The sequence below is a fragment of the Capra hircus genome, chromosome 5 (assembly GCF_001704415.2).
Source record: "Capra hircus breed San Clemente chromosome 5, ASM170441v1, whole genome shotgun sequence".
NCBI classification, from domain to species: domain Eukaryota; kingdom Metazoa; phylum Chordata; class Mammalia; order Artiodactyla; family Bovidae; genus Capra; species Capra hircus.
Window position 1 is genome coordinate 109,952,594 of NC_030812.1, and position 24,132 is coordinate 109,976,725.

Here is a 24,132-nt window from a genome sequence, read left to right on the forward strand (position 1 = left end):
AGAGGGGGCTGGGGACCTAACTAGGGCTCTGAGCCATGCCCTGAGGAACAGGGAAACGACAGCACCCCCTCAAGCCAGAGGTGCCCTGGGGTGGGATCTGAAAGCTGGGAAGGGCGTCCCAGGGAGAGAGGCTGACAGATGCAGAGGCATGTCTGCTGGTGTATTCTGGGAAACTGAGACGTTCGGGTGTGCCTGGACTGCAGGGCAAATTGTGGGTGGTGATGGAGTCTTGGTTGCGGAGCCTCCTAGAGGCCCTTATTGCCTGGGCTTCCCCCGGGAGGAAGTGGGATCCAGGGAATGGTTTAAGCAGAGAGCATGTGATTCGTGGGCCAGTGTGCCCTGAGGCAGCAAATAAGGCTGTGATGTAATAATGGCTGGCTTTCGTGTGCCAAACCCTGTCCTGGTGCTGAATCCCCATGTGAACACATTTCATCGACTCCGTGAGGTCAATTCAGTGACTTGCCAAGGTCACCCGGTGCAAACCCCAAGCGGGGATTGGAACCCAGGCTCTGTGCTCTAAACATCGGGTAACACAGCCTCCACGGTTGCTGGCCCTATTCCACATGCTGCTGGTCCGATTTACCGGCTGGCTGTGGGAGTTGCTCTGCCGGACCTGATGACTGCTGAAGTGTGGGGGGCAGGTCGTGCAGAGCTCCTGGGCCCCTCACTGCTCAGCTGGGCTCTGTCTGTGCCTCAGCTTCTAGGGTGGGTGCCCTACTTCCTCCAGGGGAAGGGCTGTAAAATGCCTGGCACAGGGCGAGTGCTCCAGAAAGCCCTCTGAAGCAATAGAACTCTGCGAGTTGCCAGGGAGAGAAACCAGTTCACATGACACCTAAGCCCCAAAGGGAAGGGGCTGGCTCATGTGCCTGGGCAGAACAGAGCACAGATCCACGGTTTGGGTGCAGCTGAGGGGGGAGTGCTCCAGCCATATGGTCAGGATCCTGCCTCGCCCCGGTTCTGGCCTCTGCCTTCCTCTGTGTTGGCAGAGATTTCCGGCCACCACGGAGGCAAGATGGCCATTAGCGCCTCCGGGTTTCCTGGTGGTGGCTTAGCCAGGGAGAGCATCTCTCCTCTGCAGTCCTGGCTCAAGGGCCGGCAGCTCCTCACGGCCCATCCTGAACTAGTTACGGTGGCTGGTGGTGGTTGTGGGGGCCAGTGTCTGGCAGTCGACTGGGCCTGGGTCTCTGCCTCTCCTGGGAACCAGGGGAACAGTACAAGGGGGTGGCTTATTAGCAGGAATCCGTGAGGAGGGCCCTAAGAGCAGGTGTCCAACCTGTCTGCCCACCCTGGCATAGCCTGCACTTCAGCATGGCCACACCCGAGCCCCTCTCCCCAAACAACACCCCATCTGACACCCCATCCGGGAGCTGGGTGCAGTCACCCTCCTCCTGGGGTGATGTCAGGACAAACGCGCTCGCTTTAAAGCAAAATTACTTACCTAATTAGGCGCTTGGGAGCTGGCAGGAGGTAGTGGGGGGGGGGTTTGTTGGTTTTTTTTTTTTTTTTTAGACTTTTAGCACTGAAGCTGCACGATAAAGTAACTGTGTAATTAGGGATTAATTTCTCACTCCTGCAAGTGATGTCTTACTTGGGGCCTGAGGGAAGTCAGCCGGATGGTTATTCACCCACAGAGCAGCTCTCTTCCCCTTCTCTTTTGTTGGTTGAGGGGAGAATGCGCCTTCAGCTCTCCCAAGGGGGGAGGTGGCTTCTTCCGTCCCAGGTGTTCTTCGTGCTGCATAGATTCCCCGAGTCAGTGCTGTGCCAGCTCTGTGTGGTGGGGCTGGAGCAGGCTGTGTCTGAGAGATGCCCGGCCAGCATCCAGCCGGTTGTTCAGGGATAACGCCTTGGCCCCGCCCCCGCTGGTCCAGGTCTGATGCACAGAGCCTGTCAGGGTCCCCACTGGGATTGCACTCTATTTGCATTTGCAGGGTAATCTGCTCACTAACAGCCCCTTGCTCATTTTTCCCTCTCTGCTCCCTCTCTGGGCCTCCTGGGATCACCTCCCAAGTAAACTGAGGCTCCTGAGTCCTTGGCTGAGGTGGTGTTGGGGGATCCCAAGCCAGACTGGAGGTGTGAACAGAGTGTGGGAGGAACCAGAGCCCAGAGGGGTGAGGGCAGCCTGCGGTGCAGGGAGGGGAGAGCAGGGCTTCCTGGAGGAGGAGGTCTTGAAGGCGGAGAGTGAGGAGGATGGGCTCCACTCAAAGGAAAGGGACAGGGAAGTGTGTTTGGTGAGCTCGGTGCGCCTGGTGCCCGAGAGGTGTGGAGTAGGAGCAAGGGGTGGGGGAAGGGGGCCGAGGCCAGACTGCAGGGCCGTGAAGACCCTGCTCAGGGGCTTGGACTTCGTTCTGAGGGCAGTGGGGAGCCATTGAGGGTTTAAGGCCAGGAGTGATGCAGCTAGCTTTGCGTTTCAGAAGCTTTGGGCTCACCAAGGCTGCTGCAGCTGTCAGCAGAGAGGGACGGTGGCTGGGCAGGGGCAGGGTGCTGAGGCTGTCAGTGACTGTCCATGTTGGGCTGGTGGGTACAGTTACCATCGGGGCAGAGACTCAGACCTGCGGTTCCTATCTCTTGGCCCCTCGCTTGGCTCCTGTCTCCCCATCCTTGTCCAACAGGCAGCTTTCCATCCTCTTCCTCTCAGGGAACTGTGAGATCTGCTGGATTCCTCACCGTGTGCCTGCTGTTTACTCTCTGCCTCTGAAAGCATTTATACCTGGTCTTGCTCCCCCAGACAGGAGATGCGGCTGCGGCAGGACACCCCGATAGGTTCACAAAATACAGAAAAGAGAGTTAGGACCTGGGAGAAGTGTTCAGGCAGAGGAATTCCCAGGGCCGAGGTCGATCATGCTGCCATGGAATCAGTGACTCATCACATTTCCCCTTTGGACTCGAAGCTCAGAGAAGGCAATGGCACCCACTCCAGTGCTCTTGCCTGGAGAATCCCATGGATGGAGGAGCCTGGTGGGCTGCAGTCCATGGGGTCGCCAAGAGTCGGACACGACTGAGCGACTTCACTTTCACTTTTCACTTTCCTGCATTGGAGAAGGAAATGGCAACCCACTCCAGTGTTCTTGCCTGGAGAATCCCAGGGACGGTGGAGCCTGGTGGCTGCTGTCTATGGGGCTGAACAGAGTCGGACACGACTGAAGCGACTTAGCAGCAGCAACCAGGAAGCTCAGAGCCAAGATCTTGGCACTAAGTTCTTCAAGAAATTTATCTTGGGGAGTTTTTCCGTGGGGACCTGGGGGCTTGCAACTGATGAATTCTCAGGGGAATTTTTGCAGTGGAGGATCAGGTCAGAGGTGAAGGGAAGGGGCAGAGCCACTGTGTTGGTCTGGGTCTGCCAGCCTGTGGCTGTGTAGTCCCCTTTGGAGATGGGACAAGAGTCAGATCAGCCTCCATGAGAGGGCTGGGGTCTAGGAGGTGTTCAGATTCTAGGGCTCACTACTCTGGGTTATAGCGAGCCTTGGTGACATCCAGTCATAGCTTGTATTGCGCTCAGGAGGCAGGGGCCAGCCCCGCTTGTTTTAGAGAAATGCATGAGGAGGGTGAACCCGATTTCTCGCTGTCGGTCCTGAGTACGCAGGGCATCTGTACTTTCCCATTCCTGCCCTCCAGCCTATCCTGGGTCAGGGCCATGGTAGATGCTCCTGGCTTAATTGAGAAGCTTTAGTCTCAGACTGTGGACTGTGGGTTCTTTGGGAGGGGATCGGCAGCACGGAGCCCGCGTGGCAGAGTGGGGCGGGGCAGTCAGGGACCAGGCGCGACTGTCCTGAGGGCTCCCAGCGCAGAGCGAGCCCTGTGTGGCCTGTAGCCGTGGGTCTGCCCTGGTCCAGGGGAGCAAGGAGAGGGCTGAGGCAGGATCTGAGTGATGTCGAGGGCACTCAGGAGGTTAACTGAGGTGAATAATGAGAACACACGCAAGAGGCCCTCAAAATCCGTTCTCTTTCCTCTGTCTACCCCTCTGCCTGTGAATCAGCTATTTATTTTTATTGTGAGACGTGAACAAATCCTGGACTGGCACCTGCTGGAGCTCAGAGGTGTGGCCTGGGCTCCTGGAATGTAGTCCCTGGGTGGGTTCCGTCTGGCATGGCTGGGGAGCCCCCCACCTCCAGCACACCTAGCAAGGCACCAACTGAGCCGGTTGTCAGGATGGAATAGAACCAGGCAGAAGGGAGAGGGTCTGTGTTGGTGGGGATGGGGGAAGGGGGAGGGGCTGGCAGGAGCTGGGCCTGGCTGCCTGCCCTGGGGTGGCTGTCCCCAACCTGGCGTGTGTGTGTGTGCGTGCGTGCGTGTGCCAGTGGGAGAGCCTGTTTGTGTGCCCACGTGTGCCACCCCCGCAGCGCCTCCATCACATACATCTCCTGGGCTGCCTGGAGAGCTCTTTCTTCCAGATAGGAAAATGACAGTTTGGCTCGCCCACGCACGGAATCCTCACGCAGCCCCCCTCCCCCGGCGCCCCCTTCTCACATCACCGCTGCTCCCGGGCGGCTCAGCCCTCGCCCTCTCTGCCTGGCTGCTGCCCCCTGTCCCCACCCCGCATCCCCTCCTGCCCGCTCCTCTGGTCCCCTTGGTGGTCTCTGCCTCTAGTTCTGAGGTCTCTGTCACCTTCCTTCATCCGAATTTGGGCTCTGGTAGGAGCGAGTGTGGATGAGGGCATTCAAGGAGTGTGTGTGTATGTGTGTGTGCACCAGAGGTTGTGTGCAGGCGTTTGACTCTGGGTTATGTGAGTGTGTGTGTGTGAAAGAGAGAGGAGACAAAGAAAGGGAGTGAAACCTGGGCCCCAGAAAGCTGGGGGATGGATGGAGGCGTTTGAGGCAAGCAAGGCTTTCACTCAATTACTCTTCAAGCAGCGAGGGAAGGTGGGGGGCGGGCAGCTTCACAACAGTCGGACAGGTTTGCACGGTGTGGAGGAAAAGCCTTCATTTCCACTGATGGCGGTGACAGGTGGAACTTGCAGCCGGGCCCGAGTCTCAGGCTTGAGCGCCCAGGTCTGGTGATTGGGGCGTCCGGGGTGAGGCTGGGGTGGCAGGCCCCTGGGACCTGCCTTTCAGAGGTGGGGAGCAGGTAGCGACTGAGCAGGGAGGATCTGGTGGATGTTCTGGGAAGTACAGCCCAGGCCCCCCCGCCCGCTTCCTGAGATCTGCCTGCTGCGGAGATCCAGGAAGACCACCTGGAGGAGGCAGACTGTCTCTAAATTGCTGCTGGACTGGTGGACGGTGGGAGGGGTGGGCGGGCCTGTGGGGAGAGGCCCCGAGGATGAGAAGGAGGGCCGCGGTGAGGGCTCCAGGGCCGTCTTTGCCTTTGAGTCTCTGCCCTGCCTCCTTGCGAACTCCTGATGGTAGGGGCCAGTCTGAGTCGTTCTTGGGTCCGTAGCACTTGGACTGGCCTGGCTCATCATGGACTCAGGTGTGGAGAAACTGCCAAGTCTCCAGGGACTTCTGTACAAAACCCGATTAAGGCTTCAACAGAGGAGGGAGGTGTTCCAGGCGGAAGGGACAGTGGGGGGAAGGCCTGGAGTGGGACAGCGCAGTGAGCCTGCGAGGCTGGAGCCTGCACGCCTTGCAGGGGCTGGCCGATGGGTGTGCCCCAAAAGAGGGGGTTATTCCTACAGGTCAAGTACTGCCTGCCTGCCACACCCCCGAGCTATGGCCTGTGAAGCCTGGCCTCTCAGACACCAGGTGAAACTCAGAGACAGAGAGGGGGCAGAACTGGGATGGCTGCTGGCTTGAGTTTCTAAAGAAAGGCAATGCCAAAGAATGCTCAAACTACTGCACAATTGCACTCATCTCACACGCTAGTAAAGTAATGCTTAAAATGCTCCAAGACAGGCTTCAGCAATACGTGAACCGTGAACTTCCAGATGTTCAAGCTGGTTTTAGAAAAGGCAGAGGAACCAGAGATCAAAATGCCAACATCTGCTGGATCATGGAAAAAGTAAGAGAGTTCCAGAAAAACATCTATTTCTGCTTTATTGACTATGCCAAAGCCTTCGACTGTGTGGATCACAAGAAACTGTGGAAAATTCTGAAAGAGATGGGAATACCAGACCACTTGACCTGCCTCTTGAGAAACTTATATGCAGGTCAGGAAGCAACAGTTAGAACTGGACATGGAACAACAGACTGGTTCCAAATAGGAAAAGGAGTACATCAAGGCTGTATATTGTCACCCTGCTTATTTAACTTATATGGAGAGTACATCATGAGAAACGCTGGGCTGGAGGAAGCACAAGCTGGAATCAAAATTGCCGGGAGAAATATCAATCACCTCAGATATGCAGATGACACCACCCTTATGGCAGAAAGTGAAGAGGAGCTAAAAAGCCTCTTGATGAAAGTGAAAGAGGAGAGTGAAAAAGTTGGCTTAAAGCTCAACATTCAGAAAACGAAGATCAAGGCATCCAGTCCCATCACTTCATGGCAGATGGGAGAACAGTGGAAACAGTGTCAGGCTTTATTTTTTGGGCTCCAAAATCACTGCAGATGGTGATTGCAGCCATGAAATTAAAAGACACTTACTCCTCGGAAGGAAAGTTATGACCAACCTAGACAGCATATTAAAAAGCAGAGACATTACTGGCAAAGTAATGCCAAATCAAGCTCTGTCTAGTCAAGGCTATGGTTTTTCCAGTGGTCATGTATGGATGTGAGAATTGGACTATAAAGAAAGCTGAGCGCCGAAGACTTGATGCTTTTGAACTGTGGTGTTGGAGAAGATTCTTGAGAGTCCCTTGGATTGCAAGGAGATCCAACCAGTCCATCCTAAGGGAGATCAGTCCTGGGTGTTCATTGGAAGGATTGATGTTGAAACTGTAACTCCAATGCTTTGGCCACCTGATGCAAAGAGCTGACTCATTTGAAAAGACCCTGATGCTGGGAAAGATTGAGGGCAGGAGGGGACGACAGAGGATGAGATGGTTGGATGGCATCACCGACTCAATGGACATGGGTTTGGGTAGACTCTGGGAGTTGGTGATGGACAGGGAGGCCTGGCGTGCTGCAATTCATGGGATCGCAGAGTCGGACATGACTGAGCAACTGAACTGAACTGAACTGAGCTTCTAAAACCCGTTTGCTAGGTGACCTGGGACATGTGACATCACCTCTCCTACAGCCTTATCTCATCATAAATCCAGGCATCTAACCCTGGCTTGGGGGGTTCCTGGGGACTTGGGGAGATGGACGGACTGGGGAGCTCCACCAGACGCTGCTGCTGCGGCTGTAGCTGTGATGGCCAGTCACCATCTCAGCTCAGCCTGGGGCCTCTGGACGCCTCTGTTCTCCCCCTGGGGAATGGGGTGACTGCTCCCTGTTTGGGGGGCTGCCCTGGAAATGAGGGCAGGAGCTGCCAGTGCATTGCTGGATAGGCTTTGAGGACCCAGGTTCTCTGCTCCTTATTCCCTCTGCCCCCGGCCACATCTACCGGGCTCCTCCGGGCAGTCTACACAATGGACGTCACCAGCCCTGCTTACGGAGAAGGAGATAGGCCCAAGGGGACAGCCCAAGGCCACAGGGCTGACTGGGGCTTAGCCAGGGTTGCTGACCACTTTTCTTACCCCATCCAGGCAGGGGTGGGCATGGCTGGTCTGGCCGTGGCCCCACCGTCCTTCGAGTTCTGGGTCTCACTCTCCTCCCCTCTCTTTGCAGGATGGTCGAGTACTCCCTGGACCTCCAGAACATCAACCTGTCGGCCATCCGTACCGTGCGCGTCCTGAGGCCCCTCAAAGCCATCAACCGTGTGCCCAGTGAGTTGGTGCCCCCAGCCCTGCCCCAGGCCCACCCTGCCACTCACACACTCAGCAAGACTGCCCAACACCTCCCAGTGCCAGGCCTGTGCTGGGCATGGGACCCTTCCGTGACAGGACAGATGTGGGCCCTGCTGCCCAGGCCTCTCGGGCCATTACTCAGGCCTGAAGATGCTGGAGGGTGGCCCTGACGCCTCTGGGTCCCCAAAGCACTCATACTGCAGCAAGTTTCTGGCTTGTTGGGGACAAGGTTCCTTGCAGGGGCGGGGCAGTCAACGTGGCAGGTGTGTGAAAAGAAGCTGGTTGGTTGGGAGGGAGGTGTCATGAAGCTTTCTACTGGGGAGGGGCTCCTGGACCCCCCACTTGTGCCAAGTGACCTGGAACTTGAACTCCTGACCCCCCACTTCATCCCCCATAGGTTCACCCCCCGCCACATGCAGGTCTATCCACCCACTCGGCTCCCCCATCTGATCAGCTGCCCATCCGTCCACCCACCTAGTATTGAGAGAGGTTATCTGAGAACAACAATCCCTGACATCTGCCTAGACTCACACCGCTTTGCAAGCCCTTCATCTCTGTGATTTCTTTTGAGCCTTACCGTCCCCGTGGGCAGGAGCGGGAGGTGGGCTGTGCTCATGAAAAAGAGATGAAAAAAACTGAGACTTGGAGGAGACACGAGGTTACTTGCCCAGGAGGTCCCCTGACTCTTTTCCACTGCCTGGTGTCAAGGATGGAATGGGGATTCGGGAAAGGAGTGAGGGGCCCTGCCCCAGGGAGCTTCTGTCCTGATGGAGAAGGACAGGAACTTTCAAGAGCATCCGCCCACCTCCTGTGTGTCAGGCTCTTGACATCTTGATGGCTGACTTAACCCCCTCGACAACCTATGTGAGGTTCAGAGAGGTTAAATGGCTTGCAGAAGGTCACACAGCAATTCAGGGGCAAGTCAGGAATCTGAGCAGAGTTCTGTCTGTCCCGAGTCCCGCTCTTCCTGGACTCGGTCTGAACTCTAGTTCTCTTCCCTGCCTGAGCCTCCGTTTCTTCTTCTGCAGAAGGGGAAGGGGCTCTGGGCACCTCCTTCTCCTCCCCAGTGGGTACTGACCCTGCTCCACCCATTCCCAGCCTGCCCACCTGTCTGCAGCCGTCCACCTGACTCTGGGCTCGTGTCGGTCAGCCTGGGCAGGCCTGGCGGGGCAGTGGAGGCTGTGCTTTGGGATGTTTGTGGAGCAGAGGGACTTGGGGAGGGGGTGGGCTGGCTCAGGCTGGATGAGGTGCAGAGGGGGAAGGGCTGGTGTCTCAAGGTCACATGTACAAGGTCACCTCCCCACACACGAGCCTGGACGTGATGGGGAACTTGGGGGCCCCTGAGAGCTGCTGTGAGGTCCCCAGGGAGGACTTGAGAGGTAGGAACCAAGAGGTGGGCAGTGGAACTCAAGGTGTCTGGGAGCGGAAGGAGCAGTTCACCTCTGTCCCCTCCTGGTCCCAGGGAGACTTCCTTGGGGCAGAGAAGGGGCATCCAGAGAGGCCATCCTGGCTGGCATCCTTTCTGTCCTTCCCACTTGCCACCAAGCCTAGGAGTCTCCTTAAAGATCACCTCATTCTAAACCATCTTTACCTCTTTTAACAAATGAGGCCAGTGAGGCCCAGAGAGGGTCGTGGCCAGCCCAAGGTCACACAGCAGGTGAGTGGCAGGGACTAAACTGGAGCCCGTTTCTAAGCAGCACGCTTCTCCCAGGGGTGCATGTTCCCCTCCCCAGGCCCCATCTCCTCCTGGGAGGCCGGCCACAGGCAGCCTTTGTTCCCGCAGCGCCCACAACTCTGTCTGGTGTGTAGCAGGGGCTCAGTAAATAGGTGTGAAGTGGAGCCGCTGGGCAGGTATATCGAGCAGCTGTCCTGTGCTGCCCGTGCTCAGACCAAGGGATGCCGGGCATGTGGAGGGCACAGGGGTGCAGGGAGGGGCACAGCTGGGGGCACTGGGGGTCTGAGGTGGTGTCTGAGCTGAGACTCAGCAGAGTGTGGGGACTGAGCCGACAAGGGAGTGTTTTAGAGATGCCTGGCAGTGGTGGGCAAGTGGATACAAGACTGCTCCGGCAATGTGGGTGAACGAGGGCCATGCTGGGCAGGGTGGAGAGGAGCAGGTGGCCGGGAGGTCTGGTCCTAACTCTGGAGAGTCCCGGAGGGAATCAAGTGTCTGGCCTGGGCAACCCCACAGGGAGGGCAGGCAGGGGCTGCATCCCTCCTGGGCGTCCCCCATTTGGTTCCCCATTTCAGTCCCAGAGAAAGGCAGGGCTGCCCCCAGGGGGCAGCAACCACGTGGCCACTGTCACCCTCCTGGGCACTCAGCCCGCAGGCCCGGCCCCCTTTCCAGAGTCAGGTGTGCCGGGGTCACACCGGGGCGTTTGGAGGCCCCTACATTCTGCATCGTCCGTCAGGTCTCAGGTTCTGACAGGCATGGGAACAGCGATGTGACAGGGCATTTCTGAGAGGTGGTCTGGGTGGGCGGTGGATGATCCCTAGACACACAGGGTATGGGTCTCTGTGGATGGGTTTCTGTACATTTGTGCATGTGTGTGTGTGTGTGAGGGTTTCTCTCCTTGAGAGACTGTGTCTTCTTGAGAGACTGTGTGTATATGTGTGTGCACATGTGGGAGTGTGCACATGTAGGAATGTGTACATGTGGGTGTGCACATGTGGGAACGTGTACACGTGGGTGTGCACATGTGGGAACATGTACACGGGGGTGTGCACATGTGGGAACGTGTACACGTGGGTGTGCACATGTGGGAATGTGTACACGTGGGTGTGTACATGTGGGAATGTGTACATGTGGGTGTGCACATGTGGGAACGTGTACATGGGGGTGTGCACATGTGGGAACATATACACGGGGGTGTGCACATGTGTACATGTGGGTGTGCACATGTGGGTGTGCACATGTGGGAGTGTGCACATGTAGGAATGTGTACATGTGGGTGTGCACATGTGGGAACATATACACGGGGGTGTGCACATGTGTACATGTGGGTGTGCACATGTGGGAACGTGTACACGTGGGTGTGCACATGTGGGAACGTGTACACGTGGGTGTGCACATGTGGGAACGTGTACACGTGGGTGTGTACATGTGGGAATGTGTACACGTGGGTGTGCACATGTGGGAATGTGTACATGTGGGTGTGCACATGTGGGAACGTGTACATGGGGGTGTGCACATGCGGAGGTGTGGGCCCACGTGCCTCTCCTCCCCCCGCCTCACTGCCTGTGTGAGGAACTCATTTGCGGCTCCTGGCTGTGGGGGGTCACTGGCAGGCCCCCGTGCCAGTCTGTCCAGTTCTCTAGAGAAGGGCCGGGCTGGGCCCCGTGCTCATGGAGCTTCTGATTTTGGAGGTTGGGTGGCCCCCAGGGCCCAGAGAGGAATCCAGGTCTTACCTCAGGGGCTTCTTTCCTGCTAATAGGCTTTGCTAGGAGGCCCAGGGCTGCCTGAGGTGGGCAATTCTGTTCCTGCTCTGAGCTGTTTCTGCCTCTCACCTGACAAACAAATCTCTTGCTTTCTCAGAACCTGGCCGGGGGGGATAGTTATTGAGACCATGAACTCTCCAGGATCCAAAATATAGCTGATGTGCCTCAGCCCCCTCCCCAAAAGGGACCTTAAGATAAATCCATCTTCACGAGCAACTTAACAGGAGCCTCAGGCTGTTGGAGCGGGTGCACTAATCTAGACCTCACCACTTCCTTCCCAGGTGTTAGGTGCTCTGCCCAGAGTCACTGGGAATGAGTGGCCTGTAGCAGTGGAGGGTCACTTAGAAATCTTTTTGAGAGGTTTGGTTGGTTGCTTTTTCCCTAGCTGTTTCCCTGAATATTCCAAGTCCTCCCATTTATCTTTTTAAGGCCATCCCACATGGCATGGGGGATTTAGTTCCCTTAGTCCCAACCAGGGATCAAACACGCATCCCCTGCATTGGAAGCATGGAGTGTTGTCCACTGGACTGCCAGGGAAGTCCCCCATTTATCTTTATTGCTGCTTCTGCCCTGGGACTCATTCAACATTAGCCTGTAGCTTTCAATTTGGCCACAAGATGGCAAGCTAGAGGATTAGGACGGCGAAGTCAAATTATGGGTTATTAATTGCAAAGCTGTGGAGAGGGAGGTGGCTGCCTGAAGTTTAAAAACACAAGCAACCAGGAAGACTCAGTTGGGTTGTTGGGGAATGTAAGTTCTGCTTCTGAGCTCTGCTGAGAGTCTGCTTTGTGACCTGGGAAGCCCTTGGGAGTCTCTGGGCCTGTTTCCCTATTTGCACAAAGGAGGAAGAGGGACTTTGCCCAGGATGGATGGGGCACCTGGGGGTTGTGCTCTTTAGAGAACATCATAAAATGTGTCCCTCCACCCCACGCCTGTAGGTGTGTGCTGGCCACTCAACCATTGGTGGATAAAGGGCAGGAGAGCGTAGAGGAGCCAGGAGGGAAGGAAGAATCACTAGACTGCCAGTCAGGAGGCTAGGTTCTGACTTTTGATAAGTCCTTGCTGTGTGACTTTTCATAGGTCGCTATCCCTTTCTGGGCCTTGGCAAGATGGGGCTGGTTTATCTCTGAAAGTGCTCCCTCCTGGCACCAGCTGACTCCAGGCTTCACCCACCCTACACACCCCTCAGTCAGCTGTTCAGTTCACTCACTCAGTCATGTCCGACTCTTTGCGACCCCATGGACTGCAGCATGCCAGGCCTCCCTGTCCATCACCAACTCCCAGAGTTTACTCAAACTCATGTCCATGGAGTCAGTGATGCCATCCAACCATCTCATCCTCTGTCGTCCCCTTTTCTTCCTGCCTTCAATCTTTCCCAGCATCAGGGTCTTTTCAGATGAGTCAATTCTTCACATCAGGTGGCTAAAGTATTGGAGTTTCAGCTTCTGCGTTAGTCCTTCCAATGAATATTCAGGACTGATTTCCTTTAGGATGGACTGGTTGGATCTCTTTGGAGTCCAAGGGACTCTCAAGAGTCTTCTCCAACACCACAGTTCAAAAGCATCAAGTCTTCAGCGCTCAGCTCTCTTTATAGTCCAACTCTCACAACCATACATGACTACTGGCAAAATCATAGCTTTGACTAGATGGACCTTTGTTGGCACAGTCAGCTGTGGTACCTCCCAAAGCCCATTGACCAAACCATTTAAATATGAAAAGTGCTTTTTTCTCCATTAAGAAACTAGGGCTGCTGCTGCTGCGAAGTCGCTTCAGTCGTGTCCGACTCTGTGTGACCCCATAGACGGCAGCCCAACAGGCTCCCCTGTCCCTGCAAGAACACTGGAGTGGGTTGCCATTTCCTTCTCCAATGCACGAAAGTGGACTCTTTGCAACCCCATGGACTGCAGCCTACCAGGCTCCTCTGTCCGTGGGATTTTCCAGGCAAGAGTACTGGAATGGGGTGCCATCGCCTTCTCCGAAGAAACTAGGGCAGTTACTGCTAAAGCCTGAGCCGGCTGAGTCTGAACTGCTGGCCCACCTGTGCCCCTGTACACCCTGACCCAGGCTGTGGAGGGGGTTGGGAGGGAGGCCTAGGGAGCTCAGGGCAGCTGTCCACCTCCTGGAGCCCTATCTGGCTGACAACCCCTGGGTCAGCAAGGACCCACCTCTGTGCAGGAGCCTCTGGGCTGGGGCTGGGCTGGGCAGGGCCCGGGGATAGGGAGGCAGAGCTGACAGTGCTGTGTGGAAGGCCCCTGTCGGGCCCCAGCTGCAGGCTCGGGACTGGAGATTAGCTCTCTACTGACAGGCCCCACTTCTGGTCCTTTCACCCACCTGTTGTGGGACCCTGGGCCTCTATTTCCCAAGTGATAAGATGGCATTAGTGATACCAGTTACTATACGGTTTTTTAAGGACAAAATGCTCCCATGTGTATAGCGAGCTTAGCCTGGAGCCTTGTTTGCAGTAAGTGGTCAACAGGCGCTACTCTAATGAAGAAGGTGCTTGGGAGCATTGGGGTTGGAGGGTGAGGGCATCAGGACCTCTTCACAGAGGTTGCTTGTGGAAAATGCTCACCAGGAACACAGAGAACTGGGAAGGGTGGTCCTGGCAGACGGAGCGGAATTGCACATGCCAGGGTGGAGAAGAGGAGCTCTCCTGGGACTGTGTGTATTTGTATGTGCACATGTGGGCTTGCGTGCACGTCTTAGTGTGTAGGCACAGAGCACTGCCTGTCACGGGGAGGGGTGAGGTGAGCGTTCCACGTTTTCTAGGGATTTACTAATAATGATAAGTGGCTAAAATTTATCATATGCTTTACACAAACTGTATCATAACAGTCCTAGGATGTTGGTACCACTGTGATGCGTACTTTACAGATGGGAAAACTGAGGCAGAGAGAGGTTGAGTAACCTGCCCAAGGCCACACAGCTGGCCAGCGCTTTGTGCTTCCTTTCACAACCTCCTTCCTTTCCTTTTAGTGTGTAGGCATCTTAGCCACCCACTCTGTCTGCATAGGAGCATCAGGAAAGACACCTGTCCACATCCAAGGTCAAAGCAGAAAGGCCCCATGGGCTGAAGTAGTGGCCCCTTCTCTACCCCCAAGTTTGGTGTGCTCCAGACCTCTGAACGCCTTTCACTGTCAGGGTGAAGAGTTCTCGTGGTGCTGGGCCCTTTGCAGCCTGAGGGGGTGAGCCAGGGCAGGAAGGAGGAAGGTAGAGTGGTTAGTGCAGAGCATGGTGTCTGAGTTGGCCTGCCAGTGTTCAGAGCTTGGGCCTGTGTTCGTTAGCTGCAGGACCTGGGAAAAGAAACCTCTCTTGTTTTGGACCCTTGTCTGCACAGGGGGATGACACATGGCACCTCAACATGGGTTAGTCTGCAGTGCCAGATGTAGATTAGGCTCTGGCGAGCTGCTCCATCCCTGCCCCCTCAGAGGGAGGGTCCCAGTGTCGGGGCTACAGACTGCAGCATCCAGAGCAGTTAGACCAGGGTTTGTGCCTGGGATCTTGGCCACCTCTCAGACCTCAGTTTCTCAGTCCATAAGATGGGTCCCAGCCCTCCCTTGCTAGGCTACGGAGTAGCAAAGCATCTTCATGACACCTGCTCCTAGAAGGTGCCCAGTGAAGGTGCCAACACTGTACGTTGATCATGGGTCTCACATTGTTGTTGTTTAGTCGCTAAGTTGTATCTCTTTTGCCACCCCATGGACTATAGCCTGCTAGGCTCCTCTGTCCATGGGATTTTCCAGGCAAGAATACTGGAGTGGGTGGCCATTTCCTTCTCCAGGGGGTCTTCCAGACCCGGGGACTGAACCCACGTCTCCTGCATTGACAGGTGGATTCTTTACCACTGAGCCACCGGGGAAGCTCGAGTGACTGCTCATACTCCAAATGTCACACTCCAGATCTATTGGCAGAGGGGCTGGGGTACCCGGAAACAAAGCTTGCATGAGAACCTCAGCACTTTCAATCTGTACGTGTGTTCAGGGGGGCTTGGGGTGCAGCTGAAGGGGGCTCTGACCCCAAGCAGGACCTTGAACTTCAGACTGTCTGTCCTTGGCACCCACACAGCTCCCCCAGCTGCCACGTGGAAGAAAGGTCTGGCAGCCACCCGAGAAGGAAGGGAGGGAAGGAGGGAGGTGGGGAGAGAAAAGAGAAGACAGTGAGCAGGGGCCCGATTTCCCCAGAGAGATGGGGGTGGGCCGGAGAGCCTCTGGACAGACCATCTGATGAAAGCCTGGCTCGGGAACAGGAAAGAGCAGCCGGGACTGTGAGAGGAGAGATGCTTGGGGTGCGGCTGGGGTGAGGGCAGCCCCCTACTCCCCCTCCGCCTCCGCACTGGGTCAAATTCCGCTTTATACCTCAGGAGGGCGTGATTCCTGGGCAGGACACCAGATCAAGGGAGAGGGCGCTGCGTGTGTGTTCGTTCCTTCATCCGTTCACCCAGAGTAGCATCCGCCGTGGGGCCGCGGAGCCAGGCCTCGGGGCAGACATGGGGGTCATGGAGAAGGCTCTCATGCCGCCCCGACTCTGTAGGCAGATGCTCAAGCTGGGCAGCTGTGGGGCTGGGGCCAGGGGCCCTAACGGAGGCAGCTGGGCCGAGGGGAGGAGCTCCCGACACCGTACTTTGAGGAGGCTTCAGAGAGGAGTGGGCAAGAGACTTTGGAAGAATGCATGAGAGGACATCAGGGGCCATGGGCAGGACAGGGCCGGGCACCTGACTGTGTGGGCTGGGGCCAAACAGGGAGGCCATTAGGGACCCCAGCCTGCAGGATGGTCTACAAACGCCCCTGTGTTTGTAGTGAGCACTGACTGCTTTGGGGAGGGGCCAAGGCCTCCCCTGGGGTGGAGGGCATGGTGCCGCAAACCCCTTGTGCGGGCATTGCTTCTCATCTCAGGAGTGGGCAGAGACCGCGCTTTAGTCCACAGGCCCCTCCCCTCGGGGCTGGGGCCAGCAGCTGTGTCCTCGGCCACCTGGCCGTATGCTGCCTGGCCCGGCCTCCTGGGCACCCACTGTGCCTCTGATTAGTTGGCCCTGGCCGTGGCAGGAGCAGCTCACAGCCTCTCCCAGCTGCTCAGCAGCCTCTGCTGACCTGGGCAGACCAGGGAGAGAGGGGAGCCCCAGGGCCAGCCGCTGCCTCGCGGCCCCTTGCCCCAGGCTTTCTCCCTTCCTCCTGGCTGCGGGCTGGGCCCCTGGCAGAGGCTAGGACGAGCTCGGCTCTTTCTACTTGAGCTGCCCTGGCAGAGCGGCTGTGCTAATCTGGGCTGACAGCTCCTGTCTGCGGAGAGCACCCCAGACCTCCAGGGGAGAGGCCTGTCAGGAAGTGTACCCTCTTCACCTCCTGGGCGCCCCACTGCCACAAGGGGCCCTCGTCTGGCTGATGCCCAGCTTTCTTTATGGCAGAGGGCCTGGTCCAGGGGCTCGCTGGAGAGAAGGGGGTGAAAAGGTTGAGCAGCTCCATCAGTTTGCCCACCTGTCATCGTCTCCCCCAGCTCCTGGCATTTAAAATTCCACCTAGAGGGACTTCCCTGGTGGTCCAGTGGTTAGGACTCCACGTTGCCTATGCAGGGGGAGCGGGGCTCGATTCCTGGTGTGGGAACTAACATCCTGCATGCCTCACAGTGTGGCCAAAAAATGAAAACATAAAATGCCACCTACAAACTGTTTCTACCCTGATGCCACTCAAGTGATACTCCAGGCCATACTTCTCCCTCTGAACCCCAGACCCTGAGATCTGATTTCACACAGGTATACACCAGGCACCCCCAATTCCACATATCCTCACAGACCTCCATCTCCACTGAGGGCTGCTGTGTGCCTCTGGACTCAGGCCCCCAGCCTTGGAGATGCCTCAGCTCCTCTATTCCATTCACACCCACATCCTACCCCTGACTCAACCTTCGGAATGCCTCTAGAGCCCTGCCTTGACATCCATCTCCACTGCCACGTCATCTGAACCAAGCCAGATGTATGCTATCAGGATGGCAGGTGAGCGAGGGCTGGGCCAGGCCAGGTGGCCTGAAGTGGAGCAGGTAGACCGAAGGCCTGGTCCCCACCCTGGAGAGTCCCTGGAGAGTCCCTGGAGAGTGCCCAATCCCAGCATCTGGCCTGGGCAACCTCAGCAGGGAGGGCACCGGGCAGGAGCCTGAGTCTCTCCTGGGCACCCCCTCGAAAGAAAGAAAGAAAGTGAAGTCGCTCGGTCGTGTCTGACTCTTTGTGACCCCATGGACTGTAGCACACCAGGCTCCTCTATCCATGGAATTTTCCAGGCAAGAATACTGTAGTGGGTTGCCATTTCCTTCTTCAGGGGATCTTCCTGACCCAGGTATCAGACCACATGTCTTCCGCATTGCAGGCGGACACTTTACCATCTGAGCCTCCAGGGAAGCCCCCAGGCACCCCCTTGAGGGATCCCTATTTCAGTCCCAGGAGAAGGCATGGGGTGCCCTCAGGAGGCACGACCACGTGGCTGCTGTCAGGCTCCTGGCCATGCAGCTCACAGGCCCAGCCCCCTTTCCAGATGCGTGTGCGGGTTCCAGGGTCACACAGGGGCATTTGTAGACCATCCTGCAGGCTGGGGACCCTAATGGCCTCCCTGTTTGGCCCCAGCCCACACAGTCGTTTTCTTCCCAGCAGCCGGGAGACCAAGTCTGTCTTCTATCCACGACTCTCAGTGCCAGTCAAAGCTGGAGTCGCACGCTCTCCTGCAGGCAGCCCTGTGCCCTCCCACCTTTGCCCGGCTCTTCCCTCTCCTGGAGAGCTCTCCCCGAAGTGGGCACACAGCTGCTCTGTGCGTCTTGGCAGGGTGGTGTTTCCCAGCCTCCGCTTTATACCAACTGGGCCCCTAGCCCCAGCCTGGTCCTTCTGCAACCTACTTTTCGCTTTTGTAGCACTTCCCACCCAACAAAGGAAGAAAGGTACTTGTTTATCATGCTTGCTGTTTCTTTGTCTCTGTCTCACTTGTTGTTTAGACGCTCAGTCGTGTCCAGTTCTTTTGCGGCCCCATGGACAGTAGCCCACCGGGCTTCTCTGTTCATGGGATTTCCCAGGCGAGAATACTGGAGTGGGTTGCCATTTTCTTCTCCAGGGGATCTTCCTGGCCCCGGAATCAAATCCACGTTTTCTGCATTGCAGGCAGATGCTTTACTGATGAGTCACTGGGGAAGCCCCTGCCTCTTCCTACCCTTAACCTAGAATGTGTGCTTCACAAGGGCAAGGGTTTGATCTGTTTGTGTGTGTGTGTGTTTAAACTGATATATCCCCAGAGCTTAAAACAGTGCCTGGAATGTAGTTGGCCCTCACTCAACATTTGTAGAACGGATCCATCCACCCAGCCCTTCACTCCTACATTCGTTCAGGCTGCCCCCCTGGGAAGGGTTGCTCTGTTCTGGGCCCCAGGCTGGACTGGGGGATGCAGAGCACCCCAGGTGGGCTTTGCACTCCTGGTTTCTGGGGAGAGAGGAGGGCAGAGCTGTGATGAAGGATGACAGTGTAATAAGTGGTGTGATGGAGGGCGGACAAGACTGTGACAGCTCATTGCAGGGGCACGAGCCCAGCCCTGGGGTCCAGGAGAGGTGACCGCACAGCAGAGGTCTGAAAACGGACGAGAGATGGTCTTCTGAGCATGTGCGAGGGCCCAGCAGTGACCCAGCACCTGAGCTTCCCAGGGGTTGGAAGCGGGTCAGTCTGGCTCCAGCATGGACCCCATCCCGCCTTGGCAAGTGAGCTTGGCATTGCTCTCAGCAGTGCAATAGTAAAGGAGCCCCCCTGGCAGAGAGCGGGGGGGGCGGGGAGTGGGGGGCAGGGTGTGTGCACAGGTGGGGAGTGGGCGTGCCGGGCGTGTCTGCAGTCTGGTGGAGCAGCAGGTTCAGGCGTGGCCTGGAGGACAGAGGGGGACAGACTGGAGCCTGATGGTTGGGGGTCCTGCAACTGGGGGGTGGGATAAGGATTTATACTTTCCCCATTGGAATGGGAGGCTTTGATTTTGGGGGCGCCCCCCACTGAGGTGTTCTGGCCTTGGGGTCTTCCTGAGGCTCGACAGGAACCACGGTCTTCTTCTGTAGTTGAGGCCTCTGGGGCCCAGAGAGGGCCAGCTCTGCCTCAAGGCTGCCCAGCCAGATCTGGCGCCCAGATGTCCTGTCCTGAGTTGGTGCTCTGTTTGCTCATCAGAGAAAGGGCTACACTGGATGTTCTGAGGACTCTGGGGTCCTCTTCCATCTTAACTAGGGGAGCAGGGCCCCAAGCCACACTCGTGGGTCACCTGCAGCCTGCCCTCATTAAGGCCCACCTGGTTTCCATCCAAGGCTCAAGAGTCACAGAGACCAAAACCAGGTAATCTCATCCTGGGAGAGGAAAAGGGAGAGCCATAGGGAGCGAGAGGCAGGGAGCCTTCTGAGTATCTGGGGGTGAGAATCAGAGAAGGCTGCCTGGAGGAGGAGGCCTTGGCTGAAGAGAAGTGTGGAGGATGAGCAGAAAAGATAGTCTGAGGTAGATGGTGATGGGTCTTAAGAGCGGTCTCTGCCTCTTTCTCTCTGCCTCTATTCTCTGTCTGCAGTTCTCTCTCTGTTTCACTTTCTCTGTCTCTCTCTCCTGTAGCAGTTGCCAGGGGAATCAGGGGCATGGCGGAACCCTCCGACTTGCTTGAGCTAATTACTTGACTGTGGGCGTTGAAAGGAGGATTAGCTGGGTTCTCGTGAGGTCCTTCCTGGCTCCCTAATCCCGTGGCCTCTGTTCCCTGGCGTGGAAGCGATGAACTTGCTTTGAGTCCCTAATTAGCTAATTATGCCCTGGCTCTGTGGCCCTGGGACTCCCTGGGCCCCAGGGGGGCTGTGAAGTGAGCTGGGGTTCAGCTCAGCAGAGGGGAGGGAGGAGGGGAGGAGAGATCGGGCTGCCATTCAGGGAAGCCGGCGGCCAGGCAGGTTCTCAGGAGCCTTTCAGAATTTCAATGTCCTGGAGAACTGGGAAATGTAATTAATTGAGCAACAACAGCTGGGCCCAGGGGGAGCAGGCGGGAGCAGCCAGGCTGGGATGGCGCAGAGCTGCCTCCTGCAGGCCTCTCTGAGCCCACCACTTCTCAGGGCCACCACCTGGCCCTCCATGCTTGCCTCCTGCCTCTGTCCTGTCCTCCAAGATTGTTCCATCGGCTTTAAAGCCCGGAGCTGGCCAAGGGCTCAGCCTGCTTAGAAACCTCCCAAGTGGCTGCCTGGCAGAGGCCCCCGGATGCCCTCTCTGGCTGGCCACTCCTCTGTGCCTTTGCCACCGCTCCTGTTATCCTGCAGGGCCCAGCTCGAGTCAGCCCCTCCAGCAATGCACCTGGGGCTCCCTTACTCCCCAGGCCTCGTCCCTTTCCCCAACACTGGGGCCCCCTGTCCCTCTGCTGGCAGACTGCAAACTCTGCAAGGGGTGAAAAATGGCATTTGGGATTTCCCATGAGCCCAGCACTGTGCCTGGTATGCTACTCAACAGTTCTTGTAAGTGTCTGATGAATGAATGAATGATGGGGCACCAGAAAGGCCTGCGACTGACTGACTTCATGTTTGGATGGATTGCAGGCTGACTGCTCTGAGTTCTCACTTCCCTCTTCTGCACACCCCCTGTTGTGGGGGCGGATGTGGAGGGAGTGGGATACTGAGCCCTCACTCACCCTGGCTTGCTCTCAATTGGAGAGCAGGAGCTTGCAAGGGAGCCCCACTGCCTTTCCCAAGAGGAGGCTGACCTAGTTTTGTGGGGTGGGAGGATGGGGGTGAGCATTAATTATTGATTGGAAATCACTCCATACAGAGCTCGTGATGCAAATCCCAAATAATTACCTCGTTAATAACTACCTCAGCCATTGCCCCTGGAATAAATAAAAATCTGGACAGAGCCACTCTTCTTGTCACCATCCTTTCATCTTCCCCTCTCCGATATTCCACCCCCTCCCCATGACTTTGCACATTGTTCATTCACAAGCAGTCATTCAATAAATGTTGAATGTAAATGGCTGAGACTCTGCTCTGGGCCAGGACCTGCTGGGTTTTGGGAGTACTGAGGTGACTCAGATAGACCCTGTCCCCAGGAACATATAGCCCAGTGGAAAAAACAGGAGAGTAAATGGATAATTATATATTAGGGTTAGAAGATTAGATGTTGATGTAAATGGTGCCTCTGCACAACTGTACATGACAGCCTGTGCTAGGTCAGAGGTGCTAAGGTGGCCCAGAACAGATGAGTGAGAGATAGGTTTAGAAGGGGAATGGGAAGTCACAGAGAGACTTCTCAGAGAGAAGGCAGATCCTTAACTGAGCTATGGTGGCTGAATAAAGGTTTGCCAGGCACAAGAGAGGTGGAAGAGTGTTCTAGAAAGAGGGAATAGCATGAATTTAAAAAAGCATGGAGGTGTGAAATCCTGTGGTATCCTTGTGTGTGTGTGCTTGCTAAGTCACTTCAGTTGTATCCGACTCTGTGTGACCCTATGGACTGCAGGCTGCCAGGCTCCTTTTTCCATGGGATTCTCCAGGCAAGAACACTGGAGTAGATTGCCGTGTCGTCCTCCGGGGATCTTCCCGACCCAGGGATCGAACCCGCGTCTCTTATGTCTACTGTATTGGTAGATAGGTTCTTTACCACTAGTGCCACCTGAGACCTAGGGTGCGCACTGGGGACAGAGGGAGGGAGAAAGGAAGATGAGGCTAGAGAGGGTACACAGGAATCACAGGATCTTGGGTGGTGTACACTAAAGGGTGACCCACTAGCTCTTGACACTCTTTGGAGCCACAGACACTTATGTGGACCTTCTTCCCAGAAAAATTCATGGCATCATACTTGGATATTTTACAGCAATTTCATAAGGTTCAATGACCTCCTGTGATGAAAAGGAAAGTGGATGGCTCCCCAGACAGCCATTTTGCTTTTTTGCATTTCTTTTCCATGGGGATGGTCTTGATCCCTGTCTCCTGTACAGTGTCACGAACCTCAGTCCATAGTTCATCAGACACTCTATCAGATCTATTCCCTTAAGTCTATTTCTCTCTTCCACTGTATAAGTCCTCCTCTTGATGAAAGTAAAAGTGGAAAGTGAGAAAGTCGGCTTAAAGCTCAACATTCAGAAAACGAAGATCATGGCATCCGGTCCCATCACTTCATGGGAAATAAATGGGGAAACAGTGGAAACAGTGTCAGACTTTATTTTTTTGGGCTCCAAAATCACTGCAGATGGTGACTGCAGCCATGAAATTAAAAGACGCTTGCTCCTTGGAAGGAAAGTTATGACCAACCTAGATAGCATATTGAAATGCAAAGACATTACTTGGCCAACAAAGGTCCATCTAGTCAAGGCTATGGTTTTTCCAGTGGTCATGTATGGATGTGAGAGTTGGACTGTGAAGAAAGCTAAGCGCTGAAGACTTGATGCTTTTGAACTGTGGTGTTGGAGAAGACTCTTGAGAGTCCCTTGCACTGCAAGGAGATCCAACCAGTCCATTCTGAAGGAGATCAGCCCTGGGTGTTCTTTGGAAGGAATGATGCTGAAGCTGAAACTCCAGTACTTTGGTCACCTCATGCGAGGAGTTGACTCATTGGAAAAGACTCTGATGCTGGGAGGGACTGGGGGCAGGAGAAGGGGACAACTCAGGATGAGATGGCTGGATGGCATCACTGACTCGATGGACGTGAGTCTGAGTGAACTCCGGGAGTTGGTGATGGACTGGGAGGCCTGGCGTGCTGCGATTCATGGGGTTGCAAAGAGTCAGATACGACTGAGCGACTAAACTGAACTGAATGACCTCCTGTAGTCCCAGAGACCTCCCCCACCTGCCAGGGATCCACAAACCCTGGTAGCTGATGAGAATGCCATCTGTTTGTACACATAGTGGTGACATGCCCACATTTGTGTTCTAGAGTGGCTGTTACCAGGAATTGCCCCCTCTCTGTCCTGGGCTCTGCCTTCCCTGGGCTGGCTTCAACCCCAGACAGGCACTATCCCTGGGAAGCAAGATGGCCCCACCAACTCCCAGCTTCACTCCTCCCAACTTGTAATCTCTGCAGCAAGAGAGCATCTCTTTTCCTGTAGTTCCATCAGAAGTCTCATTGCCAACTCTCATTGGTCCTAGATAGAGTCACATGCTCATCCTGGACCAACCACAGAGGCTAGGGAAACAGACTATGCTGATTGGCCAAGTCGGGGTCATGTGATCTCCATGTCATGTGATCTCCCACCCAAACCATGGAACTGGAATGGAAGAGTGATGCTGTGTTCAGAGGACTGGGAAATAGGGGCTGGGCAAAGTCACAGAGGTGGCCCACCTGTCTGGGACATGCATTCCTGTGGCTTCTCCAGTGACTGAGGTGGACTGGATCTTTTTGAGGAGTCAGGAGGGAGTGGGTGACATGCAGACTGTTACCGAAGCCATGACCGTGGCTGACATCACCCAGACTTGAGAGAGCAGGTGCTTTTCACAGCTGGGGGACTGAGACCATGCGGAGAGAGGGCCTGGAGGGTGCAGATGGGCCAGGCCAGGCAGGCGGGGCAGAAGGGAAGGGTGGGGAGACAGACGAAGAGCGGTAAGTGTGTGGAGTGGTGCCGAAAGCTGAGCCTGTTCTCCACTTCCTCTGTGGGGTGGAAGCCCCAGAGTTTGCTGAGACTTGGGTGTGGGCCCTGAGCTGGGGAATCTTTGTAGCGTGGCTGCTGTCTTCTTGGGCCCCTCTGCTGAGGGGTCTTATCCTCCACGAGGGGCACGGACTGGTTCAAAGTCCCGCAGGTCCCACAGGCCAGCAGCGTGAGGATTTGAACCCTGTTCTCTCTTCATCAGGGTCTATGTGCATTCCACAGGCTTTCCCTACCTGCAGAGTTTTGGGATGTCATACCTCCCCAGAAAGTGACTGACATGTTCTGTTCCCCTCTCCATGCCTGCCTGAAGCCCCATTCAGATTGCCCTGTCACTCTCCCTAGGGATGTCTATCT

General features: G+C 56.0%; 1 protein-coding gene across 1 annotated transcript in view; it reads left to right on the plus strand.

The window, feature by feature from the left end:
* Positions 1-24,132, plus strand: part of CACNA1I (calcium voltage-gated channel subunit alpha1 I) — a 127,189-nt gene that overhangs the window by 42,723 nt on the left and 60,334 nt on the right. Inside the window, 1 exon segment of the mRNA XM_018048795.1 lies at positions 7,644-7,741. Coding sequence (XP_017904284.1) covers positions 7,644-7,741 — 98 coding nt within the window.